This window comes from Nothobranchius furzeri, chromosome 19 (assembly GCF_043380555.1).
Source record: "Nothobranchius furzeri strain GRZ-AD chromosome 19, NfurGRZ-RIMD1, whole genome shotgun sequence".
NCBI classification, from domain to species: domain Eukaryota; kingdom Metazoa; phylum Chordata; class Actinopteri; order Cyprinodontiformes; family Nothobranchiidae; genus Nothobranchius; species Nothobranchius furzeri.
This window is the reverse complement of record NC_091759.1, coordinates 4,950,199-4,974,557: the sequence shown is the minus strand read 5'-3', so window position 1 is coordinate 4,974,557 and position 24,359 is coordinate 4,950,199. Positions and strand designations below refer to the sequence as shown.

Sequence of the window (24,359 nt, the reverse complement as noted above, 5' to 3'; positions counted from 1 at the left end):
TAACGTGCTGCTGACGGCTCCGGTGGAAAGAAGGGGTGAGGCTTGCAGCCAGCGCCTACAGCCCTGTCTATACCACTTCCTCTGTGTCAGAAATCCCACTAGGGTAGGTCCTGTATTAAGTTTTATTTCTCAGTAAAATTTCTGCTCTAACTGATGTATGACTGCACATTAAGATAGACCAATAGAGTTTAATTTCTAATTTTCACATCTCCGTGTTAAATTGTAGCTCTTAGTTCCAAAATGGTTGGGCATCCCTGCTCTACAAGTGACTAGCCAACAGGACCGCATCACCACTGACCAGTGGCGCCAGCTGGCTAGCAGCACTGCTCAGCAGCAGCCGGGGCCTGCAAAGCACACTGAGGACTGGATGATGGTTGAGGATACAAGGCCCTCAGAGAGAGAAAAGAAAGCATCAATGACTAAGCATTTGCCTGGTAAGAAGGGAGCCTATGTGGGTCTTCTTAACCCTAATTTATAATTCTCCATCAGCTCAAGTGTGGAGACATGCACACAGATTGACGAAGATAATTTCTTTTTAGACTTCTCCGTCACCTGTGGAGTGTTGCAAATGATGGAAAAAATGTACATCCTCCTGGCTTTCTCCTCCCAACATTAGGCCCTGCTCCTTTCTCTGAAGCTAGTTTCTGATCTGAAACCTGCCTCCCCTGGTCAGCACAGGATGTGTGTCTTACGCCTGAGTCATGCTTCTGCGTCTGCGTCAGTGCGGAGACACGCAACGCCATTATCCGTCCTTGCGGGCCTGTTGGAGAGCCCCCGCAAGGACGGACGGAGTCGAGCTCTCTGTTCTAAACATCCATCCGTCGAGACGGAGAACGCAAGCTTGTGATTGGTCAGGGCACAGCTGCTGTCTACACCGCCGCCATTGCGCCCCAGAGCTGAGGATAACCATAGATCTGTATATAAACACTAGATGGAGAAAGCGGGAGTCGAGGGCGTAGCTAAACGGCGGCCATCTTACCCCAGACAACACATCCCTCCACTCTCAATAGTAGCGGCTGAAAGGTGTGTGATCAGCTTAAACAAAAACACCCTTAAGTCGATGAAATATTAACGGATTTACAAGCGGGTTGTCTTATTACAAACCTTAGAACACATGGGCTTGAGACGACATACTTGCACATGTTGAAAGTAACGCTTTTGCTTTTGAAAGTGACAATTGTGAACCATGTGTCCTGCCTAGGCTGTCTGCATGTTACACAGGTTGAGACCACAATCGATATTTTATGTGGTTCTACAAAACCAATAACAACTTTACAACAGCTCAATAGTTGTGTAAATGATGTTTGTGGATGTTTTTATGTTTATTAGCTGTCTAACTTGGCTTAGAGATGATGAGGGATACAGTGGGTGCACTGCTTAGCAAAACAAAGTTGACTGTTTACTTCAGCGGGAGTCGCTAGTTTTATTTTAAATAAATTAATGCTAAATTGCCAGTGATTTTTAAGCGTCTTGGTTTGTTACTCAAAACTTATATTGGGACATATTAAAACAGGACATTTCTGGATTCATGCTAGCAGAAATACACTTTTATTACTTGTGAAGCTCTAGGGTCAACATGACTGATTTTCGTGCAGCCTACGGAAGCTCGAATCTCCGCTGTGACAAACTGAGACAACGTGGGATCACCTTTCATCTGTAACTGTTGCAAAGAAAACCTTTACTTGTACATTTTTCAGTCTGTTAATTGTTTTTATGTGAATAAAATAATTTGAAACTGTTGTTCTATTGCTGCTGCTACCTCCTTCTATACATTGTTTATCTGGTTTTATGAATGTTGAAAATCTCCTTCATCCATCTATCTGATTTATTACTGTAATCCATCTTATTTATTAACCTAATCTATCTTTTTGATTATTTCCTAACTTTTTCAGAAAGCATTTCCAAAGAGCTTATAATTAATAAATGAAAGTCAATAAATAAGGAAACAAAAGTTAAGAAATTGTGAAAATACAAAATAATTTGCTGGGTGAAATTTTATTGCTGGCGGGACGTTCTGGCTGACAGATGTGATTTGGGTGTTGTTTGTCTTATTTGTTGGGGTGCACATTTTGTATCTGTGTTCTGTTATTGTGTGCTTTACCTCAAAAGAACCTTGAAATCTCATCTCTACACAAATTTTATTTCACAAACCAGGAATATATATATATTTAGATAGATATAGATAGATCTATATAATATAATAATAGGCTATGTATACCTTAAGTTACTGTAGCTTACAATTAAATGTGTTATCTATGAAAGATTAAATGCTTTGGGGAGTGAAATAACAGTAATTTCTGGGCCATACCCATCCTATTTCATAGACACATCTCTGGTATTTATAACAAAGAAGACATTTTGAAAATCGGTTGAAAACTGAGCAAGTTAGAGTTATTTAAATAGTATATGCACCATACACCCCAATGTCAAGAGAGGGGGCAGCTGTCTGAGGTAAGATGGCCGCCACGTTCCTACGTCGCATCCCATTGGCGATCAGCTGGGACGAGCCATCTAGTGTTTATATACATATCAATGAGGATAACTAGTGGCAGACACGGAGAAGCTCGAAGAATACCTCGCGAAAAAAACTCTAAAAACATGAACGCTTCATTCCCCCGTGACTGGAGGAGTGAAAAGATGCGAAGCAAGCGTTTTATTTGTGGACGGAAATGACAGGAAACACGGGTTTAGAGGTGGCAAGCCCATGAAGAGGTGGAGGAGGATGAGAGACAAATTTGTATGTGTTAAAAAGTCTCTTATAAACAAAAAACACAATATAAACACACCATCTTGGACCGGATACATGACAGGATACCACAGAACAGCGCTACGCCCTCTGTTGTTCTGGCGGGGAATTGCTTTGCAACACTCCCCAAAAGACAGAGAAGTATGAGGGCAAAACATCTCCGTCCGTGCGTGTGTCTCCCTTTTGGAGCGGACGGAGAAGCATGACTCAGGCTTTAGGCAACTTGTTTTGTAAAAGGAGGTTTGGTTTGGAGTTCTTCAAGGTTATTGACCATTGCTGTAGAGCTGTGTATCCTGCTTGTGTGTGTGTGTCGCAAGCAGATGTTGTAGCATTTTCTGCAACCACTGTCAGGGACAGAGGAAATATTTCATCCCAGGCACCTTTTCCCCATCTGAGTGGTGTGTGTGTGTGAATCAGATTTTATGGCTCATGTCTAGTTTAAGTTATGTACAAATGTTCTATAAAGCAACAGTCACTTCATGTTTTCTCTAAGAGTTTTTCTCCCCAGAAGAAGTTACACTGGCGTTCTGCAGAGCTGTCACAGCCTCCTGGAGGGGTCATCGGCTGGTACACTACAGCCAACCACTAGACATTCTACCTCTCCTTATATAAACTTTTTACTTTCTTTGACGTAAAAAGTACTACTAATTCATTTTAATTAAATATAGATTCACTCAGATAAAGACAATAAAGTTTACTACTGATGCATGCAGCCAAATATATATGGCATGTGTGTGCGCTCGCTCTGTTGTCTCAATCCCCAGTGAGTCGTGGTGGATGGCTGCTTATACTGAGCCAAGATCCTCTGGAGGTTTCTTTCTGTTAAAAAGGAGATTTCCTCTCCACTGTCGCTGCATGCTTGCTTAGTATGAGGATTGCTTTAAATACTCTGATACTAGTCAGTGACTTGATGCAATTTGCTGGGTTCCTTATTTAGGAAACTTTTAACTAATTGGCACAATGGACTGAACTCAATGCACCGATGACTAGGTTCAATTGGAATGTTTACTTTGTAAAGTACCTAGAGATGATTTGGTGCTAAATAAATAAACTGTATTGAATTTTTTACAGCCTTCATTGCGACGGAACAAGATCTCACAATAACACTAGTCGTGTATTAGAAACATCTGGCCTGAGTTTTCAAATTAAATTCAGTCTTAAAAATCATCTGACCACCAAGGATATGGTGTCCTAGTTACTTTCCCGACTCATCTGATCTCCTTATTAGATAAGAAGTTTTAATATTCAGGACAAAACTGATCCAACATGCTTTGACTACAGAACCTGTAGAGATGTTATCACCTAATATCACTAATTTAAGAAAGTAGTTTGTGACAAACTTTAAAGACACTTATTCCCATTTTTTACATCAACACAGAAGTCTATGAAAAGGTTTTGAATATAAAAAATTAACAGCTGAACTGATATTTCATACTGAGTGGAGATACAGCTCTTCTCCTTACTTACCATCATTGTCACCTGCATCTTCATGACTGTCTTCAGTCTCTGGAGAGCTGGGATCATCTTCATGAGTATTTACATCAGGGTTACAGCTAGTTTCTGCTCCTCTACAGTACACCTTGTCAGCTGATCTGCTGACTGGAAGATCTCCACCTTCCATTTGATGCTGATGAATTTGTGAGATTAGAGTTTCCTCTTCATCATCCTCACTCTTCAAAGGAACTGAAGAGAATGAGAACATGTTGGCATCAGTCTCCTCCTTCCCATTAGGCTGTTCACCCTCCAGACTGGTCTCCTCCTCTTTTATGTTGAGAGTCTCTGAGCCCTGCTGAACCATATTAGGTCCCCAACCATCAGGAGCATCTATACTCAGCGCCCTCTGCTGATCATCTGTAGGAAACACAAAAACACACAAACATGGATACTTCCAAAGGCTCATTTTTATTGCTACTAGTGACAGAAGTTACTGAATTGATTAATATTTATGAGGTCTCTGCACATTAAAACCAGTGTGGCCTTGTACTGCAAAAAAATGAAATATTTCTAACTAGTCATTATAAAAAGTTCCAAAATCTGCAGCAACATGCTTTTTTTTTTTTTTTTGGTAATTTGAGCTTCTGAGCATATTTATATTCATCGAAGCACTCCCGACTGTCACCATCTCTCTATCCAGTTTCTTTATTTGTGACTGGATCCACAACTCAGTGAGGAAAGTTGCTTCTGTGACGGAATCTCGCTGAACAAATAAACAGATGACGGCCCTTCTGATGCTAATGCTAGCCTTCGTCTAATCTTTGGACTAGTGCACAAATAAGTGACTTCGAAGTTTATTTTGTATTTTATCTTTCAGCAACATTTAAAACTAAACGAGTTTTACTCTAAGTTTAACGAGTCAGAAGCGCAGATGTCGACCTCACATGAGCAGCTCATGATGAGCTCGATTTGTTCACCATTTAGCAAGGTAAGCTAGCTAGGAAGCTAGGCCCATTAGCTAGCAGAAAATTGCAATAAAACACTAGTTAACATTCTCACACTTGATGAAAATAAATGAAAAGTACAAACCGAATATTTGCAGTCCGGATTTGTGGTTGAAAATATGATTTATTTTGCTTTGTTGCTTATGTTCCCTTGAACGTGACCGTTCCTGCTCGGACTCCATCATCCATATCCCTGTTAGCTTTCGTTCATCAAAAAATCCCAAAATAATGGGATCGTTGCTGCGATTGTTAGGGCAACAAGCTGCTACAGATGTCAAATACGCTCTACGTAAAAATCAATTGGACAAACGTAAACTTGACTGGTGTCAAGCCAGCCTCCAATTTGTTTTCTGTTCCCCGTCTATTCAAGTGATTACGGGAATGGATGTGGAAACCGGATTTCAAAATAAAATTCAATGTCGAATGAATTATCAGATATTTTAAGAACATAATAACAAATAATTTAGGCTTGTTCACTATTAGCGCCCTGTCAATATCATGGCAATCTTATTTTGGATTTCAAAGTAAAAGCCCTATGAATTTTCATTTTTGAACTACTCTTTCAATGACTTCAGAATGCCCTTCAAAGCAAAAGTCATATTTCCAAACATTCTAGTTACTGAGGAGGAAACATGCGTCTGACTAAGGCCGTCTCTTATTATCTATATACTGGGAGGAGCACGCGCGCACGCACGCACGCACACACACACACACACACACACACACACACACACACACACACACACACACACACACACACACACACACACACCACTGTCATTTTCCCACCAATTTTGGAGACCACCCATTTGCTCTGTCACGTCCACATTCCTAAGGACGTGTGGAAGGATGTGTGTAATCAATGCGGCCAGGTTTGGGTGGGCTGGGGCTGATTGCACAAATGACATAACTCTACAGACAGTAGGGAATATGCAGTTGGTATATTCACTGATTTAAAAAACATCACTGAAACAATAGATCACACAATATTAATCAACTTCAAAAACATGGTACCAGGGGTGTTGCTCTCAACTGTATCAGAAGTTATTTCACTAAAAGAAATCCATTTGTGCTAATAAATGATCCCAACTCAGAACAGCTTGACATAAATTTTGGGGCACCACAGGGGTCAGTTTTGGGCCCAAAGCTATTTATTTTATACATGAATGTCTTATGTTAGGTTTCCACGGAATTAAAATATTTTCTATTTGCAAATGATATTACCATCTTTGCCGCAGGTGTGAATTTGGTTTATTACATTTGGTTACAACAGAACTGGCTAAACTGAAACTATGGTTTGACTTAAATAAATTATCATTGAATTTAAATAAAACTAAAGCTATGCTGTTTAGAAATTGGCTAATAAATACAAATACCGGTATGACAGTAACAATAAAATATATAATGTATTTCTATAGCCCCTTCCACTACTGTTGCAGAAGCTCAAGGTGTCGTACACTATTACAGTACAACAGCAGACAAAAAGACAGAAAAGATTGTAAAAATAGCAAATATAAGAACAAGTATATAAAAAAACTGAATAAAGCACATAGGAACAATAAAAAGTAAAATAATTAATAAAAGAAAGGTAGAATAAAACTGAGTTTTTAGAGTATTTATGGAGCAGTGCAGAGAAATAATTCCCTGTAGGGCCTTTAGTCTATTATTTAAGTTATGGGTAGGTAAAATAAGCCATGATTCAAGATCATCACACACTGGTGAAATTACAGGTCCTTCTCAAAAAATGTGCATATTGTGATAAAGTTCATTATTTTCTGTGACGTACTGATAAACATTAGACTTTCATGTATATTAGATTCAATACACACAACTGAAGTAGTTCAAGCCTTTTATTGTTTCTAATATTGATGATTGTGGCATACAGCTCATGAAAACCCAAAATTCCTATCTCAAAAATGTTTGCATATCATGAAAAGGTTCTCTAAACTAGCTATTAACCTAATCATCTGAATCAACTAATTAACTCTAAACACCTGCAAAAGATTCCTGAGGCTTTTAAAAACTCCCAGCCTGGTTCATTACTCAAAACCGCAATCATGGGTAAGACTGCAGACCTGACTGCTGTCCAGAAGGCCATCATTGACACCCTCAAGCAAGAGGGTAAGACACAGAAAGAAATGTCTGAACGAATCGGCTGTTCCCAAAGTGCTGTATCAAGGCACCTCAGTGGGAAGTCTGTGGGAAGGAAAAAGTGTGGCAGAAAACGCTGCACAACAAGAAGGGGTGACCGGACACTGAGGAAGATTGTGGAGAAGGACTGATTCCAGACCTTGGGAGACCTACGGAAGCAGTGGACTGAGTCTGGAGTAGAAACTTCCAGAGCCACTGTGTACAGGCGTGTGCAGGAAATGGGCTACAGGTGCCGCATTCCCCAGGTCAAGCCACTTTTGAACCAGAAACAGCGGCAGAAGCGCCTGACCTGGGCTACAGAGAAGCAGCGCTGGACTGTTGCTCAGTGGTCCAAAAGTACATTTTTCGGATGAAAACAAATTTTGCACGTCATTCAGAAATCAAGGTGCCAGAGTCTGGAGGAAGACTGGGGGGAGGGAAATGCCAAAACGCCTGAAGTCCAGTGTCAAGTACCCACAGTCAGTGATGGTCTGGAGTGCCATGTCAGCTGCTGGTGTTGGTCCACTGTGTTTTATCAAGGGCAGGGTCAATGCAGCTAGCTATCGGGAGATTTTGGAGCACTTCATGCTTCCATCTGCTGAAAAGCTTTATGGAGATGAAGATTTCATTTTTCAGCACGACCTGGCACCTGCTCACAGTGCCAAAACCACTGGTAAATGGTTTACTGACCATGGTAATACTGTGTTCAATTTGCCTGCCAACTCTCCTGACCTGAACCCCATAGAGAATCTGTGGGATATTGTGAAGAGAAAGTTGAGAGATGCAAGACCCAACAGTCTGGATGAGCTCAAGGCCGCTATCGAAGCATCCTGGGCCTCCATAACATCTCAGCAGTGCCACAGGCTGATTGCCTCCATGCCACGCCGCATTGAAGCAGTCATTTCTGCAAAAGGATTCCGGACCAAGTATTGAGTACATAACTGAACATAATTATTTGAAGTTTGACTTTTTTTGTATTAAAAACACTTTTTATTGGTCGGATGAAATATGCTTATTTTTTGAGATAGGAATTTTGGGTTTTCATGAACTGTATGCCAAAATCATCAATATTAGAAACAATAAAAGGCTTGAACTACTTCAGTTGTGTGTAATGAATCTAATATATATGAAAGTCTAATGTTTATCAGTACATTACAGAAAATAATGAACTTTATCACAATATGTAATTTTTTTGAGAAGGACCTGTATATCTTCCCATTTGACCCATCCTGGCGGGAAGCGGTGAGATGCAGACATGGCTGCAATTGGGAACCATTTGGTGGTTTAAAAAAATGTTTTAAAGGAAAAATGAATCTGAATGCAAATGATTACAAGAGATTTATTTTTTATTTTTGCCACTTTAGTTTTGGGACAACCTTCTCCATTACACAAACAACCCAGCAACCAGCCCCAGAGCTGTGCAGTTTCTAAGAATTTTTTTTGATGTTTTCCATTTTGTGAGTTAAAGTTAAAGTCCCATTAGTTGTCACACACACTGATGTGTGTGCGAAATTTGTTCTCCGCATTTGACCCATCCCCTGGGGGAGCGGTGAGCTGCAGACACAGCCGCGCTCGGGAACCATTTGGTGGTTTAACCCCCCAATCCAACCCCTTAATGCTGAGTGTCAAGCAGGGAGGCATTGGGTGGGTCCAATTTTTTCAAAGTCTTTGGTATGACCCGACCAGGAATCGAACCCTGATCTCCCAGTCTCAGGGCGGACACTCTACCACTAGGCCACTGAGCTGGTTATACGTTCTCATGTGTGGTTAAATGTGCCTTTTAGTTAAAACTGTGTCTACAAACATCTCAGGAAAATTGTTTCTGTCCTGTGTGTATTCTCATGTGTTTGTTTAAATTTGCCTTTCGTGTAAACTTCTGTCTACAAACATCACAGACAAATGGTTTTTGTCCTGTGTGGCTCCTCATATGCATATTCAGATGTGTCTTCTGACTAAAACATTGACCACAAATATCACAAGAAAATGGTTTTTGTCCTGTGTGTGTTCTCATGTGTCTGCTTAAATTTGCCTTTCGTGTAAATCTTTGTCCACAAACATCGCAGCCAAACATTTTTTGTCCTGTGTGGATTTTCATGTGTGTGTTTAAATTTTCCTTTTGGGTAAATCTTTGTCCACAAACATTGCAGCAAAATGGTTTTTGTCCTGTGTGACGTACCATATGTCTGTTTAAAGCCATCTTTTGACGAAAAGGTCGACCACAAACACCACAAGAAAACCGTTTCTGAGCCGTGTGGATTTTCATGTGTGTGTTTAAATTGGTCTTTCGGGTAAAACTTTGTTGACAAACGTCACAACAAAATGGTTTCTGTCCCGTGTGGACTTTCATGTGTCTGTTTAAATGTGACTTCAGGCTAAAACTTTGACTACAAACATCACAAGCAAACACCTTCTGTCCCTCCTGCGCATTAAAATTCATATTTTGGCTACTTTCATCACAAGGATCATAACAAAATGATTTTGGTCCTGTGTGGATTGTGTCTTCAGTTTTGAACCCAGGTTGTGAGAGGAGTTTCAGCTGCATGTGAGGTTTGTCATCCACCTCTTCATCGTCCTCACTGTCTTCAGTCTCTGATGAGCTGTAACAGTTATCGGTGTTTAGTTTTGGGCTCCTGGTAGTTTCAGCTCCTCCACAGTAATCCTCATCGGCTTTAACTTCCATCTGCTCAGCTGAACTGCTGATCGAAAGGTCTCTGCCTTCCATTTGGTGCTGATGAATCTGTGCGATTAGAGGTTCATCCTCACCTTCACTCTTCAAAGTAGCAACATTGAATGAAAACCGGGTGGCATCAGGCTGATTTATCCCACCGAGTTGATCTTCCAAACTGGTCCACAGTTTTTCTTTTTCCTCTTTTATCTTGAGAAGCTCTGGTTCCTGTTGTTTCACATCTGGCCTCCAATCTTCAGGAACCTCTTCTTTACCCACCACCACCTGCAGAACATCTGCAGGAAGAGCTGAAACACAGGAACACCATTTCATTTCTAACTGGTTTCAGGTATTCCATTGTGTGGTTCTTTTCTAAAACTCAACGTAGTAAAGATTTGTTTTTACCTTTTAAACCTTTACGCTGTAGCCTTCCTCAGAGCACCGCTGATGTTCCTTCACCACTTATCTGCAGGCAGCTCTACGGCCCACACCCTCCCTGGTGATTACAATGTCCCACAAGCGATCCAATGTGTAAACCATCATCTCTGTTCATGGGCCTGGGTCCATGTCTCCTTATTTATTTATTTATCGTTTCTTTAATCCATCTTTATATTTTTGTTGTTGGTAACAATAAAATAAAATAATAATACATTTAATTTGTATTGTGCTTTACCTCATAAAAATCTCAAAGCGCTTACAGAAAAAAAAATAAAAATGAAAGATTAAATGCTTTCCTTAACAGAAAGGAATCATATTGTATTAATGATCTGTGTACTGTCCCATGGGTTTCCCTTGTGCAGTGGTCTTTTACTGCTGATTTCTTCAGTGTACTTTCTCTCTTTTGTGTCTTGGGACTAGTTTCCTTCTCACATTCCTTTCTACGTTCTATCTTTCGTGTGCTGAGTTGGCGTCCGGTTTCACCCATGTTTGTTTTATTGCAGAGTTTGCATATTTCATATATGACTCCACACTTTTAGTCCTGCTGATATCTTGTCTTTTGGGTGTACTAATCCATTTCTGACTTTCATGTCTTGTTTTGTTGGTGTGTTTTTTTCATTGCTATTATTTTTGTTATGCCTTTGATGTACGGAAGGGCTATTACTGGTTTTGGTACGTCTTTCTTTCCGCTGTTGTTTGTTGTTTTCCTTTGTTTATTTACCATGTTGGTTATTTGCAGGATTTTAAAGCATTTAGTATGGGTTGGTCCTCTTGTCGCTCATGGAATATTGTCATCAGCAAAGAGGGCGTGGGCAATAGGCGACGACATCAACCTCTGCTACCCGCAGATAAACGGAGAAAGAAGTGGCGCTACCAACATTGGCGGTGCTCTGAGGCGACAGCAATAACCAAAACACTCAGACGAAGTTGTTAAACGTACAGCTTTTTTTTAATGTTTATGTTTATTTATTTGGCAGACGCTTTTATCCAAAGCGACTTACAATTTATAACCTATAGGGCATGTTGTGATCTGTGGGGGAAACCGGAGTACCCGGAGGAAACCCACGCATGCATGGGGAGAACACGCAACTCCACGCAGAAAGGCCGCAGCCGAGTTTCGAACCTGCGACCTTCGTGCTGCGAGGCAACAGTGCTAACCACTGCTCCACCATGCAGCCTCTCCTGCATTTTTCTGTGTCTGGTTTGATTATGTCAATTTGATGAACCACCATAAATCTTGTCATGTGGTAAGTAGCAGCTACGCTAGGGGAGAGGAGATTCTGTAGTAATGTCACATATGCAACATGCCAACGTCTGATTTCTAGTCATAGGAATCACAAATTTTTACAAGCTTATAAGTCTCAACATACGTGACTGTTGTGGTCGAAACAGACATAACTTTTCATTTAAATTGAAATACAACATATGTTCGATTCAGGGCATAAAGGCTACTTCACACTGGAAGCAACAGCGAGGCGGAACAGCAGAGGAACATCGCTGCTTCAAATAGAATCCACTGTAGTCTATGCGGTGTTTCAAACCAGCCGCAATGCAGCAATTTTCAGGCGACCCCAGGGATCTCATTTATCAAACATTGTGTAGAATCCTTACTAAAACCGTACTTAAGCTCAGCAAAAAAAAAGTACTTACGCCAAGTAGGTTTGTGATCTATCAAACATGGAGTACACACAGCCGCACGCAATCTCCGCTTCATAAATCAGAAACTATCTAGAAATGTTCTCAGCTGCTTTTTAGTCACATCCCACCCTCACCACGCCCACTTACTGCCATAAATAGTCAATGCAAAGTGCCTTGTGGATCTCATGCATATACATAAGTCGGCTGTTGCAGCGCTCCATAAACGACATGCCGACCGTAGATCAAGGCAGGTCAAGGAAGCACAATTTCACAGAAGCAGAAGTTGAGGTACTTGTGGGTGAGGTGGAGAAATGAAAGGAAGTGCTTTTGCAAAACAAATAAGAGAAAATCCACGGAGTGGCACAGCGCTGCTGAAGCTGTCAATGCTGTGTTCTTCAGAGAGATCTGTAGCGGACATTAAAAAAATGATCCGATCAGGATTCAATCCCCAGACTCCCGAGTGAAAGTCACGCGCTCTAACCAGTCAGCCAAACAGAGATCTCCCTTGTACAACTAGCCAGGGCGCATGATCAGTCAGGTCACAGTGACGGGACACACACACTGTCACAGACGCATGACATTCTGTCTCAATCTGTCCCCCTGCTGATTTCTGCATTCCGTATTCTGCGCTTCAGGCTGTGTGCGTGTGTGTGTGCGCGTGCATGTGTGTGTGGGGGGGGTCTTGTTCTGTGTGAAAACGAAGCAGTACAAGTGATAATGCTGCAGGATTTAATAATTTTATCCTTCTCAGCAGCAGCACTGCAGGTGCTCTCAATGTCCAGCATGTGCGTAAGCCAGGTCCTTAGTCATCTTAAAGTTGCGCACATTTTTCTGCTGAGTTTTCTTTCATAAATCCCAAAGTTTGCGTGGAAAGTTGCTTGCTCAGTTTTCCGCCCCCGTTTTGTGCGTAAGCAAGCTTGATAAATGAGGCCCCAGATCTTTTGGCCACTAGAACAGATCCCATCAACACCATGGCTGCAACTGTTTTAGAGCATGAAGTGCTTCCTGCTGCTGACCAGCTTTAAGGAGATGCAGATTTCATTTTCTAACAGGACTTGTTTAACGACCATGGTATCCCTGTTCTTGATTGGCCAACAAACTCACTTAATCTTAAAAGAAAATATATGGGGTATTGTGAAGAGTGAGATGCATTACGCCAGACCCAACAATTCAGAAGGGCTCAAGGCCACCATTAGAGCAACGTGGGCTCTCATAAAGCCTTAGCAATGCCACAGACTGATTAACTCCATGCCACGCCACATTGCTGCAGTCATCCAGGCCAAAGAAGCCCCAACTAAATACTGAGTGCTGTACATGCTCATACATTTCAGTTGGCCAACATTTCTAAAATTCCTTTTTTTTTGCATTGGTCTTAAATGATATTCTAATATTCTGAGATAGTGAATTTAGGACTTACAATAGTTGAATGGAATTACTGAAATAAATCTATTTTATCATGACACTCTAATTTTATGACCAGAATCTGTACACTTACCGTCGTTGTCCCATGCATCCTCATCACTGTCTTCAGTCTCTGGAGAGTTGGGACCATCTTCAGGAGTATTTACATCAGGGTTCCAGGTAGTTTCTGCTCCTCTCCAGCACTCCTCGTTAGCTGAGCTGCTGATTGGAAGATCTCTGCCTCTCATTTGATGCAGATAAATCTGTGATATTTGAGGTTTCTCTTCCCTATCCTCACTCTTCAGAGGAACTGAAGTTTCGTTGAGCTGTTCACCCTCCAGACCGGTCTCCTCCTCTTTTATGTTGAGAGTCTCTGAGCCCTGCTGAACAATATTAGGTCCCCAACCATCAGGAGCATCTATACTCAGCGCCCTCTGCTGATCATCTGTAGGAAACACAAAAACACACGGACCTGGATATAAATGCTCCTTTTCCCTGTCAACAGGAGAGAATTGATGTTTCCTTGAAGTCTGTTGACAAGAGTTACTGAATTTATTGAAAATGAATACTTGTGAGGTTTCTGCACATTAAAACCAGTGTGGTTTGTACTGCAATAGCATATTTCAAGCTAGACGTTGTAAAAAGTTCCAAAATCTGCAGCAAATTTCGCTTTGTTTTTGTAATTTGAGCATTTTAGTATACTTATATTAATCAACGCACTCCCGACTGAGTCCACAACTCAGTGAGGGAAGCTGCTTCTGGGACAGGATCTCCCTGAACAAATGATTTGGGTCAAATAGATGCTGCTGCTAGCCATTGTCTAATCTTGGGACTCGTGCACAAATAACTGACTCAGAGTTTATTTCTATTTTGGCTTTCAGCAACATTTAAAACTAACAAGTGTTATCTTGAGTTTAACGAATCAGAGGCGCGGATGTCGACCTCAGATGAGGTCAATTGATTCACCAGTTAGCAAGATACGCTACACATAGCCAGGAAACTAAGCACACTAGCTAGCAGAAAAACAACAAAGCGACAGCTAACATTCTTACGTTTAGTGAAAAGAATTGGAAGGTACGAACCAAATCTTTGCAGTCTGGATTTGTGATTGAAAACATTCTGATGTGACTCCATCATCACATCCCTGTTAGCTTTCGTTCGTTAAAACAAAAAATCCCTAAAATAATCAGACGGTTGATACAGCTGTTAGGGCAAAAAGCTGGTATTTATGTTAAATAATAAGTCCAAAAAAATAAATAAATAAAAATAAAGATAAATGGAAAGTTGGTGATTACGATTTCCTTTCTTTACTCTTCTTCCTCGGGTTAGTCCCGCGAAAGCATTTTCTCGTTGGCGACGCCAACAGGGTTGGTGGAGAACTGCAGCGCCTCTTCAAAAACGCTGAGTAACCCCTACGCTTCACAGATTAATAAACATAACGTCCTAAAAAATCACCCCCAAAACATATCAAAATACAAAACAAATATAAGATAAAAACCTAGCATGTGGTGTATGTGATTTGATTATTTTATGATCAGATGGGATCTCACTATCTGATACAAATAAGTGATTCTGTCTGCAGTTCACGTTAATTTATGCTTACATGCTGTCAAAGAAGCAGAAAGTTCTTGCAACACCGCATTTTTAGATATAAAAAATACTAAGAAATAACATTCATGAAGATCCAAATCACCTTTATTGAAGAGCAGAAAAACTACAAAGATCATGTCATGGCACTGAAAGTTATATTACACATATCTAGTTACAGAATGAACTAAATTATTAATTCATTAATTTTAAATGTTAAACCCAATAATTTTAACACATTTTAAAGTTGGATTCTCAATTTGTGTCTAAAAGTAGTTGATTGAAAGAGAAAAAGCTGTGTTGACATTTATTTTTTAATTCACTTTGTGTCTTAAGTTTGAAGGTGAGTCCATGATCCGTCACCCAGATCACTCGAGAGATAAACGGGAGGCCAGAGACTCATCTCAGGAGAAGGATAGGGAGGACAGAGCATCTTTCTGTATTCTTGGGAGTTTAGAGTTCTTTGGCTGTAATGCCAAGCGTAGGGAGCCAGATTTAGATAGCCTATATTGTTTTGGGACAGGCTAGAGATAAAATTCCTCTCTGCCTTTCAGTCCATTTTGGTCTCAAGGACATCCCAACAGTTGAATCAATAGAAGTTAAGTCTCCAAAAAACCAGGCTGCAACATTCTCCAATCTTGTATACATTCTGCGTGCAAATTCAGAAACACTGCTAGATTACTGAGAGCATCTAGCTTCCCATTCATCTCGAGCAACGCCTGAGTCTGAGAGCTCAAAGCATGGCAAACACCTTGTCTGAGGTTGGGAGCTCTGCCAATCGCTCCCGTCAGCTCCAAGCAGCAGAAACCTGGTAATCATCATTCCAAAAATAACACAGATTGGTCGTAGTTGGAGGAACATAAACAGGAAGATGCACAAGTGAATTTACTAGAGATTTCCGAACTTTGCCCACATTACATACACAGACACAAACATCTATTTGGTGACAGACATTGCACTACACCCTTATTTGTGATGAAATCACTATGACAACATCCACTCGATAGTTTTTTTTTTCCCTTTTACAGTCCAAACAAATATCTTCATAAACTTTGCACCTTTAACCTTGTGAACACATCTGCTGTCATCTTCTCAGTTGGACAAAAAACAAAAACCACATCGTCTTTCACAAAGTGATGCGTAGTGTCAACGTGTTTGCTTCCCTGATGGTTTGTTGGGTTCTTTGCTAGGCTTATTGTCCATTTGTTTTCCTCAAAAATCTTGACAACCTTAGGCCCCCTTGATTGGGGGTGAGACAGGGCTTCATAAATAAAATGATTTATTAATAGATTATCCCATTACTGCTAGCAGACTCCAACACCATGTTTTATGGTATTATCACTCAATAAAACTTGGTACTCATAGGACAAGAACTCAGGGCCCTTATCTTCCAGGCATTTTACCTTCGCAAAGGGTGCCATGTCTGCTAAGACCCGTTTAGTTGCTTAAACTGCCTTAATATTTCTTAGAGAATACACATAAATAGTACCAGAACAGCATACTTTTAACCTTCAAATGACTCTAGCGCACATGTTATATCCCGCTTAATTTCCGTTTAAAGATAGCAGTGGTCCGCGGCCGTAAATCAGCGTGTTGGACATGTCTGGGCCCATAACCTGCTGCATCGTTACTTCCAGTGGCTGGATTTCTGCCACTTGGTGCAGCAGTTTTTTTCGGCTCTGCCGAAGCACACACTCCGACAAGCACTGATGCAGTATGGCTAACTTGAACTATTCGAAATAAGAAGACATTTACTGAACAACTGTGCTCATCCACTCTCTTATAGCAGTAATGTTGTCCCATACATTCACACAAGAGAGAAGACCACACCCTTATTGACTTCAGAACTCCGCCCACATTACAAAGATCTTCTATTTAGTTAAAGACATCGCACTACAACAAGCACAGGGCAAACAAATCCATTTACAGCAACATTACCAATATTCACCTTGGACCAAATATTGCTTGTTTTCTTGAAATAGCACAATTTTAAATATGTTTATGCATATTTATAGGAGTTGATACTTATATCGAATATGCCAATTTTACTTTAAATAAGTTGTTACTTTAACTTATTTTTTATTCATGTCTGTAATCATTTATAAAATCATACTGTGTAAAACTACAATCTGGAGTTTTTCCACTTTCGGTAAATATGTGATTTTGTTAAATCCGTAAATGTGATACTGTGATATAATGTAGGCCATGTCTTTTTTTTTTCTTTTTTTTTTGCTAAGCCCGTCCCCGTCCCATAGAGCCTCATGCAATAGGAACTGACCACTGCTCAGCACTAGCCAATAGTGATTGACATCTGCTTACGTACAGATGTCAATCACAGATGCATGTTGAGTACATACATACCGAGACAGATGGAGAGTTGGTGGCCTTTTTCGTGGTCTTTAATATACATACATAGGAATAAACAGAACAACATGACGGTAATTATTGTAAAACAATGTATTTTAGCTCTGTTGGTCAGCTCAAGGTGTGCGTTCATTAATGAGAAGCATTACTTTTGGCCATAAGTATGAAATAAGGGAGAAGGGCATAAGAAGCGATACATTTGTTGGCCGCTAGATGATGCAGTCATAAAAATAGATTTCTGCTTTAACCCTTGGAGGTTCCTAAAAAAAAGCTACACTGGGGACCCTCGCACAAAAATATGCATTTGAGCAAAACGTATATTAAAAAGTATATATTTCAAAAGTCAGTATTTTTTTCACAGATTCTTTCCTTAGCTTCAGTCCTCACCAAACATAATAAAATATTTGAGTGTTTTTGAGATTTAACCCCTTTAGAGCTAAGTTTTGTCAAAATAAACAAACTTTAAAAAAATTTAAACCTAAATCATCTTTTGTGTTTTCACCTTTTGTGTGTTATGTCCAGAGGAACTCTTTTGGGGGTGAATTGTGAGGGCTCTAGAGTCACATATGAGCAAAAAATATATTTTGTTTTCTCTTTTTTGTGTAGAGTCAGATATTCAAAAAAACTCACATCCAGGTCCATCGCACAGAAACATGCTCTTACAATGATAGTCATTTGAAAGTTTATTGGAACAACAAAGTGTGTGTTTGTGTGTTGCAAACAGTGCATGCAACAGTAGAGTGCAGCCAGCCAGGTCACATTTGGAGCAGAAGTGGGCAAACATGCTTCCTTGTCTTGGCAGAAATGGCACCTTTCTTTCATCCTCCTCTCTTCCTCCGGAGTCTGGAGGGCTGCTCTGCTGCTGGTCGACCCATCTCCGCTCAGGGAGCGGTACACTCCAGCCAGGATCAGCCAGGGGCGTGTCCAGGGGGTGGCTTGGGGTAGTACATGCCACCCCACTATATTTCTTTTAAATTGACTTGTCCACAAAAAACTTGGGGTAAAAAAAATGGAGCACATGTTATATCCCGCCCATGCACAAAGAAGTGCACTACCTGGACCACACCATTTTAAAAGATTTGGCCAGCAGCCCAAAATATGTCCGCAGCTCTGTTGTGTCAGTCAACATTCACTCGGCATTTCTCCGGATCCCCACCATGTTTGTGTCGCGAACGATCAGGTTGCGGATTTCATCCGTAATCAAAAAATTAAAACAATGCTCAATGCTTTCTGTTCGGCTCACGTCATACCGAGTTTTGGACCAACGTTCCCATTACATAAACAACCAAACAAACGCCAGAACTATGCAGTTTCCAAGAGTTTTCTTGAGGTTTCCCCTTTTGTGTGAATTCTCATATGTGTCGTTAAATGTGGCTTTTGGTTAAAACTTTGTCCACAAACATCACAGGAAAATGGTTTCTGTCCTGTGTGTATTCTCATGTGTGTGTTTAAACTTGTTTTTCGAGTAAATCTCTGTCCACAAACATCGCAGCCAAACGGTTTTTGTCCTGTGTGGCTCCTCATATGCGTATTTAAATGTATCTTCTGACTAAAACTTCGACCACAAACATCACAAGAAAACGGTTTCTGGCCGGTGTGGATTCTCGTGTGAATTTTTAAGCTCGTCTTTTGGCTAAAGTTTCTACCACAAACATCACAACAGTACGGCTTCTGTCCTGTGTGGATTCTCATGTGTGAGTTTATATAGCCCTTGTTTCTAAACTGTTGTCCACAAACATCACAACAAAATGGTTTCTGTCCTGTGTGGATTCTCATGTGCATGTTTAAACTTATCTTCTGGCTAAAACTTCTACTGCACACATCACAACTATACGGTTTCTGTCCCGTGTGGATTCTCATGTGTATGTTTAGATTTGTCTTTCGGGTAAAACTTTGTTGACAAACATCACAGCAAAACGGTTTCTGTCCCGTGTGAATTATCATGTGTCTGTTTAAATGTGACTTCTGGCTAAAACTTTGTCTACAAACATCACAAACAAACACCTTCTGTCCCTCCTGGACTGTCATCTGTGCATTAAAATTCATATTTTGGCTACTTTCATCACAAGGATCATAACAAAATGATTTTGGTCCTGTGTGGATTGCGTCTTCAGTTTTTGATCCAGGCTCTGACAGGAGCTTCAGCTGCATGTGAGGGTTGTTCCCATCTTCAACCTCTTCATCATCCTCACTGGCTTCAGCCTCTGAACTGTAACCGTCTTCAGTGTTTAAATTTGGGCTGTCACAGTCATCTTCATCAGCTTCTACTTCCATCTGCTCAGCTGAACTGCTGACTGAAAGACCTCTTCCTTCCATTTGGTGCTGATTAATCTGTGAAATTAGAGGTTCTTCCTCATCCTCACTCTTCAAAGTAACAATGTTGAACGAAACCCTGGTGGCATCAGGCTTCTTCATGCCACTGAGCTGATGTTCTTTCAGACTGGTCCACTGTTCCTCCTCTTCCTCTGTAATGTTGAGAGGCTCTAGTTCTTGTTGGTTCACATCTGGCCTCCAATCTTCAGGAACCTCTTCTTTAACCACCACCACCTGCAGAACATCTGCAGGAAGCACTGAAACACATGAACACCATTTAATTTGTAACTGGCTCCAGCTAGTTGGCCATTTTGTGTGTTTGCCCCCCCCCCCCAAATTGTACCACGTGTTGAATGGAGTATAATCAGACTTTTTAATGTATGGAATTAAGCCTGGATTATGTCTCTCATTATGTGAAATCAATTCTAGGCTTCCCAAGGTGTATCCGTGTGTGTGTGTGCTCCTACAGCCTTGTCTCGTATCACCCATGAAGTCGTAAATTGCTAGTTGCCTTCACCGAGCTGTGACCTCCAGAGAAGTGGAGGAGGCAAGGAGGTAAGGAGGCTCATTCTGGAGAAAGTCCAGGTGCACCAGCTAATGGTTTATCCAAACAAGACATAGACTTTTAGAATCGATAACATTGCTCCCCCTGACAAGCAAGAAGGAGGGGCAACGTTGGGCGAATGTCAACAGCATGCAGAGAAGAGGAAAGCCTGCAAGAGGCGCTAAGAAGAAACAAGTGAACGATGAAGACTGGGAGAAGAAAAGGTGACATCATGACATCCAAGATTTAAGGTCTCTTTGGGGCCGTTGGAGAAGTAACAAGAAGAGGAACACGTGACCAGGAAGTCTGAAGTCTGAAGTAGCAAACAAAGAAATGACTGTGAGGGAGGGAGGACAGAGTGAATAAAAGAGTCGGCGAGCCTGTGAGAGGGCATGGCCTTTGATGGGAAGAGTGTGTGAGGTACAGAGATGGAAAGAAGGAAGCTTTTGCTTTGAGCTTTTTGTCTGTGATAATCTGACCTAGTGTCATTTTTATAGAGCTTATTCAGCTCAACTTTGCTATAACTCGGTTTATTGGCAAAGAGTTGTTTTACCTTTTAACCCGCTTTGTCAGGGTTTCGTTTGGATTATTATTCTGTTTTTATCTGTGTGAAACAAAACCTAGTTCCTCGGATTCGTGGAACGAAAAAAGGATTTACGAGTGGGGTCTCCACCTGTCGGTAACCGAGCATCCCGAGGTATTGATATAAGGGTTTCCTCCATCCTAGGCTACAGGTAAAGTCAGTTGTCTCCTCAGCATAAATGGAGCAGCTGGAAAGGGTCTTAACCTGAAGTGTACTTAAGCTTCATGGACTGGGGGTGTGTGTAGGTGTGTTTGCGCCTCCTCTTTGTCTGCTTAAACTAATTTTGGTCAGAATTAGAAGCTCTGGGTTTGTGGTGATTGCTGATCAACTCTCTACAGAGCAAGAGTGTTTGTTGGTAGCTGGCATTGTCACGCTCACTACATCGATTACAAGTCAAACGCTGAGATATTAGTAAAATCTAGAAGAGTGGAGCTAGCCCGGTAAATTGGCTTGTAACACCGTGTTACTACTTTCTGCGTATCATACAAGTACACTCCATAAACCCAACAATCTACTTTAAACCGCAGCTTTTCTAGATATAGAGAAAGAAGATGAAAGGGTGTTTCATTCAAGACTAATTTCACTGTTTTAATTTTATTCTTAAGAGCTCGCATTTTCTTCAGCCATCGTAAGACATAGTAACCGTATGGAAAAGAAAATTTAACCTCATCAAAATGACAAATTACTGCACTGCTAGGCTCAATACATCTTCTAATAATTTTTGCCATAAAAACATGTTTATTTCTGTAGAATTATGTTTTAATGTTCAGCAACCATTGGAAGGGTTCAATGTTTCTACAACATGTTTAATTGTACTTTAGTAGTAGTGTGTTACATTAATTTCAAATATGCACATGAATATCTTTGAAAAGTGTAAACAAGGCTTTATTGTTTCATTTACCAGCTGTGGAGGTGCACGGACACGCGGCTCCGTTATCAGTTAGCAAGAGCTAAGTTAGCAACTATTTTCAAATGCAAAGGAGAGCGCACATCAGTGATTGGTCGGCCCATCAACAGCTTAAGATCATTTCCGGGTTGACACCACTTCTTTTAAATGTGTCAACAGCGCCGGTGTTGACGTAGTAGTGACATCTTGTGGAGGCAGGCATGGAGCAGATTAAAGAACGTCTGGCAGAAGAAGTCAGAAATTGTGAACATTTGTAGAACCCTTCACTGATGGAATATAAAGATGCACGGCTTACCTTCAACTCCTGGACAGAAATCGCTGGAAACTTGGATTTGGAGGTGAAGGAATGCATGAAGAGATGGAGGAAAATGAGGGATAAATTTGTCCGTATGAAATAAGACTTTGAAGAGCAGCAGTGACTGTAATGGTGGCCAGAAAATCTCCACCTTTATATTTATGTTGGGCAGACCAGACAGAAAAGGTCTACACCCCCTGCTGTCCTGGAGGAGAATTGCTTTGTATAAAATCTAAAAGGAAAACATCATCAATATGTGTGTGTGTGTGTGTGCGTGCGCAAACTTGCTGACAGAGAAGTATAAACTAGGCTTAATGGTAATAACAGAAGAAATAACAGGGGGGGTTAGCTGACTCAGATGAAGATAAACTGTCACCTGGGTATTTTTCATTATTGTGTATGTCAATCAGCTTTTATGGCTCATTTGTAATTTATGTTTAATTAAAAAAAAAGCCTAAAATCCTTTTGCACTTGTCTACTGGAAGCTTATCTATAGTTGTTTGTGAGAATGCTCCCCAGTTTCAATGGGACCATTATTATTGCTTGACAACATGCCATCACCAAGTGAGGAAAAAAGGAGAAAATTTGAGGAAAATATGTTATGGGTAGCACCAGGCACCAAGGAGGAGGTGCTCTACTCTCCTTACCGTCATTGTCCCATGCATCCTCATGAATGTCTTCAGTTTCTGGAGAGCTGGGACCATCTTCATGGGTATTTAAACCAGGGTGCCAGGTAGTTTCCGCTCCTCTACAACTCTCCTCGTCAGCTGAGCTGATGATCGGAAGATCTCTGCCTTTCATTTGATGCCGATGAATCTGTGAGATTAGAGGTTCCTCTTCACCATCCTCACTTTTCAGTGGAACTGGAGTCATCTTGAGCTGTTCACCCTCCAGACTGGTCTCCACTTCCTCCTCCTCTTCTTTTATGTTGATAGGCTCTGAGCCCTGCTTAGGTTCCCAATCATCAGGAGCATCTATATCTGTAGGAAACACAAAAACACACAGACATGGATAAGTATCCTCATGAACCCACCTCAAATGACCAATGACTCCTTTTCTCCTGCTACTAGTGTCAACAGAAGGGAATTGTTTCTTTTAAGTCTGCTGACAGAAATTAATTAATTTATTGATGAATATTTGTGTGTCTTCACAATAAAAGCAGCAGGACGTATTTCGAGCTAGTCATTGTAAAAAGTTAAAAAATCTGCAGCAAAAATGTGTAATTGTAATTTGAGCTTTTGAGAATATTTATATTCATCAACGGACATGGGTCCACAACTCAGTGAGGAAAGCGGTTTCTGAGACCTCCCAGAACAAATGATTTGAGTTTAATAGATGCTGCTGCTAACCTTTGTCTAATCTCATTCTCATGACTCGCGCACAAATACCTGATTCAATGTTTATTTTAGCTTTCAGCGACATTTAAAATAAACAAATTATATTTTAAATTTAACGAGTCAGAAGCGCAGATGTCACAGAGGCCAATTCATTCGTCAGTTAGCAAGTTAAGCTACACATAGCTAGGAAGCTAAGCATATTAGCTGGATGAAAACTGAGAATACAATATTTAACATTATCACACGTGATGGAATGAACTGATAAAACACAAACCGAATCTATGCAGTGCGGCTTTGCGGTTGAAAACGTGATTTATTTTGTTTTTTGGCTTTTGTTCCCTGAAACGTGACCGTTCCTGTTCGGACTCCATCATCACATCCCTGTCAGCTTTCGCTAATCAAAAATGCCCTTAATCAATTAAGCGCTGAGCAGCTGCTAGGGCAACTCTACTCTTCGTCGTCTGGTGCTTCCCTGATGTTTAGCGGTGGTATTTTCTCCTTAGCGACGCCAACAGACGCAATGGAGAACTGCAGTGGTTCTTCAAAAACAGCGTTTTGGTGCGACTTCCTTATTTTCTGATGCATCAGACAGATGGCATCTATGTACAAGAGGATTAAGGCCACTGAAACAGAAGAAGAAAAAAGTATTCTGACTTTTTTCTCAGAATTCTGACTAATAATTCTGAGAAAAAAGTCAGAATTCTCTTATTCTTTTTAGTTCCCCCAATCCTCTTCTGTTCATCTGCCTGATATGAGCAAATAATTCTGTCTGCAGTAAACATAAATTTATGTTTACATGCTCACAAAAAATCTTTGCAACACTGCTTGTTTATAAGAAAAAGCATTCATTATCAATCATAGAAACCAACTTTATTGAAAAAATAAAGATGTCATGGCAATGCAAGTAAGCAGGTGACTGAGATCTATTCACACAGAATGAATAAAACTAGAAAGTAAAATATTTTACATGTTG

General features: G+C 40.7%; 2 protein-coding genes across 4 annotated transcripts in view; both read right to left on the bottom strand.

Annotated features, from left to right (window-relative positions):
* LOC107394607 (otolith matrix protein OMM-64) overlaps positions 1-23,861 on the bottom strand; it is a 58,423-nt gene extending 34,562 nt beyond the window's left edge. For 2 of the 3 annotated variants that reach the window (XM_054745122.2, XM_054745129.2), the window contains exons 1-4: positions 23,661-23,861; positions 22,697-23,029; positions 13,551-13,901; positions 4,214-4,597 (exon numbers count right to left, since the gene is read on the bottom strand). In XM_054745122.2, the coding sequence (XP_054601097.2) occupies positions 4,214-4,597; positions 13,551-13,901; positions 22,697-23,029; positions 23,661-23,760 (1,168 nt within the window). In that variant the 5' untranslated portion in view covers positions 23,761-23,861. Of the gene's footprint in view, positions 1-4,213; positions 4,598-13,550; positions 13,902-14,538; positions 14,724-22,696; positions 23,030-23,660 lie in introns of those variants that run through there. The other variant, XM_054745125.2, reaches the window with a different exon arrangement.
* On the bottom strand, positions 18,494-20,341 carry LOC139064266 (zinc finger protein OZF-like). The gene has a single exon (XM_070547481.1). The coding sequence runs from the start codon at positions 20,207-20,209 to the stop codon at positions 18,710-18,712; it is 1,500 nt and encodes a 499-aa protein (XP_070403582.1). The 5' UTR covers positions 20,210-20,341; the 3' UTR covers positions 18,494-18,709.
* Positions 23,862-24,359: the final 498 nt, after the last annotated feature.